Raw genomic sequence first — 8476 nt, forward strand, 5'->3', positions numbered from 1 at the left:
ATCTAAGCGGCCCACCCTGGACCGCTTTCCCACTTTTTTTTATTTCTTCTCTCTCATTTCTCTCTATCCCAATGAATCATTGCATGTGTTTGGACAATTTAGGAGAACATGACTGCTTGTATAGACGAATGAGGGGGTTCAGAGCGGGCACGCCCAAGCATTGTACGGGGACAAATGAGGAATCAAATTAGCCCAATCCAATTGAAGAACATAGAAACCGAACGGGGAGACTATTTTGGCCTTGCAGTGGTCCCGCGGCCTCAAAGAACCATGCATTTGCGTTATAAAAACCCCAGAAAGACAAGAGATAAATGAATTTCGTATGTTGTTTGTTCACATCACACATTATTTGTTTTATTAACTTATGTGGGCATTGGCGAACCAACCTGTGGTTGAGATGGTTAGGTGGACAGTGGTATCCCCAACCCATCAGGGTTCAAATCCTGGTGCTCGCATTATTCCTGGATTTATTCCAGGATTTCCGGCGATGCGCTTTCAGTGGGAGGAGATGTTCCCGTCGACGATGAGGCGCCTACGGTGACTTCGTAAATCTCAAGATGATATACCAGCTCAGTCTCTCGGAGGTGCTCATAGGGGTAGGGTGTGCTTGTGTGCGTTCATAGGGATGAATGTATGCGCGTGTATATGAGCGCTTATATCTGTACTGATACTCAAAAAAACTGATGTGGACACTATTTTCATGGTGTCTACACCCACTGATTTTTCAGGATTTAAGTGAAATGTTTTTAGTGAATTTGCTCAAATCTGTTCGTCGTTCGTCTTCGTTCGTGTGTTTTCAGGTTGGATCTTTTTGATCTACACTCTTCATCTGCGGCGGTTGCTGTTCTGGTGCGTTGGTTCTATGGGGCCTTAGCATGATGACTTACTGACTGTCTACTACAACAACGTTTGTTCGGCTCCGGCGAGGGAGAGGCGATGACAGCGGCGCGCCTTCGGCTCGCTTCAGTCTTGTAGTCGTCACTAGATGGTCTACAGATTTTGATGTAATTTTTATTATTTTTAGTGTTCGTTGTACTACCATGATTGAAGATGAATAGATTAAATGTTTTTTCGAAAAAAATGTTTTTAGAAAGTTCCGGCAGCAGTGCAAGCCAGCCCAGCGGCGAAGGGGAAAGGTAAGCACGCAAAACCCAAGCCCACCGCGGCGCCGCAAACCCCAAGCCCACATCCACCGTGACCGTGCCTGCCCCGCCGCCGAAACGGGACGGAAACCACGCCCTAAGCTTGCTCGAATGCGATGGCGCCACCGCCGCTAGCCACGGCGGCGGCGGCCGAGGACACCGCAGAGCTCCTGGAGGTGCGCTGCGTGGGGTGCAGCGAGACGTTGGAGGTGGAGCGGGGGCTGACGGAGTTCGTCTGCCCCGACTGCGCCACGCCGCAGTCGCTCCCCCCGGAGCTCATGCCGCCGCCCCGGCGGAGGGCGTTGCCCCTTCCCCGCGGCGCCGCGGACGCGCGCGGGGCGAGGCTGCCGTGCGGCGCCTGCGGCGAGCTCCTGAGCGTGCCGGTCGGGCTATCGCGCTGCGCCTGCCCTTTCTGCGGCGCCGAGCTGGCCGTCGACTCAGCCCGCCTCCGGAATTACATCCTGACCTCCGCCGCAGCGGCCGTCGCACCGCGCTCCTCGGCATCCGTCCCTCCGATTGTTGCTGCCCGGGAGGTATATATACTGTGATTTTGGTATTGCAGAGTCGAAAATTTTGCAATACATTTGGGGAAAAAAACTACCTTTTTTTGCGCCATAATACATCTCACGCTGGTTTTAATTAAGTGTAGAACAAAGAGCCTTTTTGGCATTTCCCCCCTTATCTGGTGATTTCATATATGCAACTTTGTAGTGTGTCTAGCTCAGTTGATGCACACTCCCACTGGCACCTGGGTATCCATCAAGATTCATAGTGCTCACCTTTCTTTTCCTGTGATGCAGAGATGGCAAGAGCGTCCTAGTTACGCAACGCGTGCAGGGCTACACCAAGCAGAACCTGATGCGGGGTTAATTCCTCCACGCAGGACGCAGGTAGAGCGTCCCAGTCGTCTCATTCACGTGCACCGGGATGAACAAGAGTATCCTGATCATATGATTGATCGAGAGGAGATACATGTGTCTCATGAGACTGTTGCAAATCATAGCCGTCAGGGAAATCGACCTTCACTTGGCCGTGGTATTGTAGGTAATGAGGAGAGACAAGTTTTTCCTCAAAATGCAAATGAGGTCAGAAATCATGTAAATGATCAGCGCCCTAGTTACCATATTCAGCCAAAGCGAGCGCAGCTGGCACGCCTGCATAGAGTCATTCATTCAGAGGAGATGCAGGATGGGCCTCTCAGCCATGAAATTTATAGAGAGGCGAGACATACTGAATTCATATACGAGGCTACTGCAACTCATAGAAACCAGAGAGTTGGATGCTCCACTGGCCCCCAAACTCCAAGTCTAGGGGAGAGGCATATGGGGACTCCTACTCAGATCATACATCAGGCGCACAAACAGCCTTATCATTTAAGTCATGCGGAAGGCAGTCAGATAGACTGTCTAGATGTGGATGGGGTGGTTCATCCGCCAGTCAACCAAGCAAATCATGGAGAAGAGGCATCCACTGTGATGATCGATAAAATGTTTTCAAGGGAGAGCACTTGGCCTACTGGATGTTCAGTTGGGCCCAACTCTGTTAATGGAGAGAAGAGAAAGGCATCAACCACAAATCAAGTCAAGCAACATATGCAAAAAGAACAGTCTGATGCAACTCCTTCAGAACACACACAGAAAGAGCATCCGGATCAGGCAATTCGTGAGCCTACCAATCATCTAACTAATACAGAAGCGATGTACTCTTTTCCTATAAAGGAGACTACTGCAAGGTGTAGCAAGCAGAAAAAATCAGAGTTAGTTAATGCCAAGACTATTGCCGAGAAGAGACATATGGAGTCACTGAACCACAATATACAACAGGCAGAAGGGCAGACCTCTGATACTGATAGTCATGAAATCCAGGTCGATTTTGAGCGTCAAAGTAAGGCTAATGAGAGGCATGGCAACACTTCAACTCTTAACGGGCAGGAACATTTTACACCTCCGAATAAGCTGGCTGATCTAAAACAGAAAAATGTATGCACTAATGATGAAATCCAGAAGGAGCAGACTGAAGGTAATGTTTCCAAGCAGACTAGTGGTTGGACTCAGAAGAAGAATAGAAAAGGCTCAATAGCTTCATCAAATGATGGGCTTCAGCTTAAACATAGTAAACGTTTGGCCAAAGATTCATCTGCTGCCATGGAAAATAAACCTCTAGAAAGCGACCCTGGCGACCTGCAGAATTTTGGTCATAATGTCCAAGTGCCAGCAGATGCTATGGATGATGAATCAATTAAATGGGTGCCTCTTCAGCAGTGTCCCCCCTCTCCAGATTGTGAAGTGTCAGTTGCCACGACAGACACTGATTCTGTAGAAAGTGATGACGATGAGGACTATGTTGTATCTCCAAATCAAAGCATGTCTGAGTCTGACCATCCTGATAATGATGAGGACTATTGCCGATCTGTACATAAGGTGCCTCAGGAAATCTCTGATGAATCAGATGACCCCGATGTAACCACAACTCCTTTAGTTCCTGATATGTCTGACCCCGAGCATTTCGCGCGGAATTATTTACCTCTAGAGGTCAGAAGGGCCCTTGCAAAGGGAAAGAAAGCAGGAGGTCGTCTTTGTCTCAAAGTGTGGACCTTGCCCAAGGGTGTACAGATACCGGTCTCCTTGAACACTTCGGGCCTGCCAATCGGAGAAAATGCAATCATGTTGATTAACTTTCTAGGTGCACTGGCACGAGATGCAGTGTTGGCACCTCTCACATATGTAAGTTGGAAAAGATTTCCAAAGGAGAACAAGGATGTTATGTGGCACATTGTTAAGGTATGCATTACTAATGTTGGTTTTTTCCTGCCTGCAACTTTTTTCACACTGCTTATTCTTTGGTATAGCTTAAATTTGATGTTGATCCACCTCGCGAGTTGTCGATCCTGAGCTCCATAAGAAACAAGTGGAAGTTTTGGAAATGTCACCTAAAACTGAAACACCACGATCCTCATATAACTGAAGAGGAACGTCTTGCTGATCGAGATCCTCGTGTCCCAAAGGAACAATGGCGAGCCCTTATTGCATATTGGAATACGGAAAAGGCAAAGGTAGTGCTGTGCATTCTCTTTTGTTTGTTGTAACACTGTACCCCCTCTGTTTCAAAAAAGAAGTCCTTTTAGCACCTCCATTTTTTCTCAAAATACTTGTCCTTCTACACTTCCAACGCAAAGTTAACTCATTTGTATTCTTGCTTTGCCCTTTAATCAATGTCGTCAGAAAAGAGCTAATTAACTCTTGTGCTTGCATGCCTTGCTTCATGGGAAGAAAAATGTAATTTAATGACCTTGTGGTGAAAAATAGATGGGCCATATAGAGTTATAGACATTTTACCAACACTTAATTCTAGTGCCCAACTCTAAAAAGGACAACCATTTTGAAACGGAGGGTGTAGACGTTTTATGATTGACAAATGCTTTTAAACACAGGCCAGAAGTGCTGCAGGTAAAGCTTCTCGGGCGAAATCAACCTATATCAATAAAACCGGATCAAAGAGCTTTGCACGGATATTTCAGGAAGAGGTAACTCTTATTTCCTTGTGTTTCTATCTGGATGATTTGTTCATATGTTATTTGAATGAAAAGAAAAAAAATCCTATGTATTATATACCAGCAAGTCCATTACTATATTTTACATGTAACTATAAATCCGAACTCATAGTTTTTGCTCTTGTCTCCTGGACGCGCCCAAGAACTGAAATGCCTTGCTCACCTTGCAGTCACGATCTTGTGACCCTGCTCTTGAGAATCCAGAAAGCTCAGGAGACGATTATGCACGTGCCATGGGTGCGAAAAGGAGGGCTAGTGCACGCAGGTATACACCTGGGCCCTCCCCCAAAGACCTACAGGAAAGGTCAGACCCGCAAGCTGCAAGGGCCAAACGAAAGGCTGTAGATGAAGTCTCCACACCGAGAAAGAAGGTGGTAGTAACAGAGGAAAGTCGCCCCAAAAACTCTCAGGAAAATGCAGTCTTGGAAGCTGCGAGGGCTAAAAGAAGGGCTGAAGATGAGGCAGCCGCTCTAAGGAAGAAGGTGATAGTGATGGAGGAAAGTCAGAAAAAGCTGCAGGAGGACTTGGCAAGAGTGACAAAAGCAATGAGTGCTATGCAGAAGATGATGTCAACTGGTGCCTTACCAAATGGAATAACGGATGAACCAGTGATGCTACCAAGTTTCCAACAGGTAAAATCCTTTTAGTGAACTTATTTGACTGTGGGAGATATGTAGCTGATATTGGCTTGCGACAATGTATCTAAACCAGACCTTTTCTTGTTATGTGCCAGGAACGAAATGAAGCGAACTCCGATGATGTTCTGGAGCCGCATATTGTTTACTCAGGGCCACGTCATCCTTCCTCGCATAATCAACGGACTCGATGAGATGGTAATTCCATCTCATATGTCCAAATGCAGACTCGATGAGATGGTAATACCATCTCATTATGTCCAAATACGCCTCCTCGAGAGCTGGGAGGTGAAACAATAATAATTAAACCCAAAATGTTTAAGAGTATGTGGTTTACTGAAAGCAGCTAAATGCACCTGAGCTCACATGCACCTGCGGTGAACAGGATAATAAACATAACTTAATTGTCAAAAAAATAGTGAATTTTTTCCATGAAATTTACAAGCATAAAAAGGACTAGGGAGTCTACACGCCTCGCTGTTTTTCTTTCTTTCAGAAATGCACATCCCCTTTTTTTTTAAAAATCTGTGCGCCTTTGACTTATCGGGCTCATTCTTGTTTTGCAGATTGGACCTGATCGACTGATACTTCGGGTACAAAGCGGCACTAGTGTTCGCCATTTAGCCGGATCTTAGTTTTATAGGCACCATTTATGGTTTCTCTCGGGTAGAAGTGATCACATTTCACCCATATGATCGCAATCTCTTGTCATGTTTCTTGCACTGTTGTAAGAGGGCAACTAGTTGTCTATCCTGATATGTAGGACTGAGAAGAGAACTAATCATATTTTGCTGATATTTTGCTGATATATGTGATGACAAAGGAGTGTTGCCCGAACATAAGCAAAATTTACCAATGTCGTTAAGGAACTTCGTTTTCAAACTTGACGGCGTGTCGCTGAAGTGACGCCATGGCATCTTCTATATCTAAATAGCTAGTCCCCACTATCTTATTTCTCTCGACATGCAAGCATGACACCTCATCATTGAACATGCATGGAAAAAGGTCCACCTCAAAATGCAATTATCAATAATAAAAATCCACCTCAACATGCAAACATTCATGCATGGAAAACTCCATTCAATGATGCTATTTACATTTACATCTTATATTAGTTCAAGAATTAGTATTTCAAATATTCATTTTTCATATAACCAAAACCTAATTGAAATATTGAAAAACAGTCCCGCAACAACGTGCGGGGCATCATCTAGTTTCTAAAGTTGTCGGCCACAGCATAGCCAAATAACCTGGCAGAGGGAAATATTAATGCCACATCTCAATTTGTATATGTTATGGAAGGTTATATCTGTCAAAATGGAAGGTCATATTAAGACCAAAATGATCTGTTGGCTTGTTTGCTCTGATGTACACATGTAAAGAAGCTGAAAATGATTCCAACTAAATATGAAGCTGAGCGGGAGTAGATTTCTTCCTATGTTCTGCCATTTGCTGTATCCTTAAAAGCTTGGCATATCTTCCATGACACATGCTTGGAGCACAGCCCCAAGCAGAGTGAGATGTGCCCTATACATATCTTCAGGATTCACTGCGGTGCTGCCGTCGCACGCCCCTATCCCTCCGCTCTCCACCTAGTTGGAAGATGCAAATTGTAGATCATTCTGTTCCAATAGGACTGCGATTGCTGATGCTAATGTTAGGAGGAACTGAGGTCGAGTTACATCATGTTGTTAGTCACCGGATTTGCTCTATCTTATTTAAGCTACAACGTGGAATGTTTTGTTTTGATGAAATGAATTATAAGCTTTGCACTCTAACACTCCTACCTAAACTATGAAATCATTTGCAACAATCCTACACTTTTCTAAACCATTTAACATGAACCCCACCCTTGGTATGGATAGTCGTTTTTTCTATTTCGGTGTTTGTAGAAAATGTGAAAAATATTCATGGATGTAAGGAATGCTATGAAACGATAACTCGCAAAGCTCATAAAAAAGGAGGGATAAATAAATCCATGTTGCCTTTGCTTTGAAAAAAAACACAAAAAGAAACATGAAGTGCCATATGTTTAGTATGCATCTTTGTATAGGTTATCATTTGCAATATTCCCTACGTTTGTGAATTATTTCAGAATTTTATGGAACATTTGAGTTAAGGACATGTCTAAGGTATGGAGTGGCTTTGTCTCTTAGAGTGCCCAAATAGCCTGAAACAATTTTTGAGTGTAAATAATGCTACCATGAGAACAATAAAAGGCATTTGTGTAGCAGAGAAATAATAAGAAAATAGATAAAAGAATTACACATGCTATTTTCACATGACACTTTTGTTATGATTTTTTGTGGGGTAGCGTCTCATGGTGTCTACACCTGATTTTTCCATCAATTTTGAAAATCCACAAAATGCAGAACAACTATACAAAACCAGGATTAGGGTTTAAGTTAATTGAATTTAATAAGTTCACGATTCAATATAAAATAGATGAATAAGTCACAATTCAAATCGAATCAAATGCCATAGTTCATACATTTAAAATCCATTACATACTACTCCCTCTGCAAAGAAATATAAGATCGTTTAGATCACTAATAGACTCTATTAGTGATCTAAGCGATCTTATATTTCTTTACAGAGGGAGTACCTCATTTCTGAAATGTATGCCGTTAGAACCTTTTACACAAACTGCAATGCAAGACCTCATTTCATTCACAGTCATCATATGACATACGGAAATAAATGAAAGCATTTTCATGTGCAAAGATGGTGGGGATGAGATGTAAGAAAAACCGGCTTCTGCGCACTGAGCTAGATTTTGTAAGTTCAAACCCCTCTTCGGATTATTTGTCGTTGCATTTTGGTCATGCTTGGTTGCACGCCAAAAATTAGCTAGTCAATACTTTGGCATACCAAAATTCTGCAACTCCAAAATTTACAAAGAAATTGCCAAGTCTTGTGAGATGACCAACACAAGTTGATAATTAGTCAACTGGTAGCCAAATTCTCTTAGCTTGCTCGTGTATTATCCGCGAACTTTTGGCTAGCCAATGTGTTAGTAAGTTAATCTTTGTAATGCCAAAACTTATTGGTAACTGTGAACCAACCTGCGGTTGAATGGTTAGAAGGACGGTGATATCTTCAGTCCATCAGAGTTAAAGTCCTAGATGACACGTGGAAAAGAATTCTAT

General features: G+C 43.6%; 1 protein-coding gene across 3 annotated transcripts; it reads left to right on the forward strand.

Annotated features, from left to right (window-relative positions):
- The first annotated feature begins 1160 nt into the window (after positions 1-1160).
- Positions 1161-6166, forward strand: LOC123190228 (uncharacterized). 3 transcript variants are annotated; one of them, XR_006496222.1, is made up of 7 exons: positions 1161-1675; positions 1943-3922; positions 3991-4194; positions 4573-4665; positions 4863-5324; positions 5426-5615; positions 5894-6166. XR_006496222.1 is itself a non-coding variant. In XM_044602839.1 (7 exons), the coding sequence occupies exons 1-6, from the start codon at positions 1259-1261 to the stop codon at positions 5519-5521; spliced, it is 3252 nt and encodes a 1083-aa protein (XP_044458774.1). In that variant the 5' UTR covers positions 1161-1258; the 3' UTR covers positions 5522-5567; positions 5894-6166. The 3 variants fall into 3 exon arrangements, 2 of the variants coding, with proteins under 2 accessions (XP_044458774.1, XP_044458775.1); XM_044602839.1 differs by having other exon boundaries at positions 5426-5567; XM_044602840.1 differs by having other exon boundaries at positions 1162-1675; positions 5426-5525.
- Positions 6167-8476: the final 2310 nt, after the last annotated feature.

This window comes from Triticum aestivum, chromosome 2A (genome assembly GCF_018294505.1).
Source record: "Triticum aestivum cultivar Chinese Spring chromosome 2A, IWGSC CS RefSeq v2.1, whole genome shotgun sequence".
Lineage (NCBI taxonomy): Eukaryota > Viridiplantae > Streptophyta > Magnoliopsida > Poales > Poaceae > Triticum > Triticum aestivum.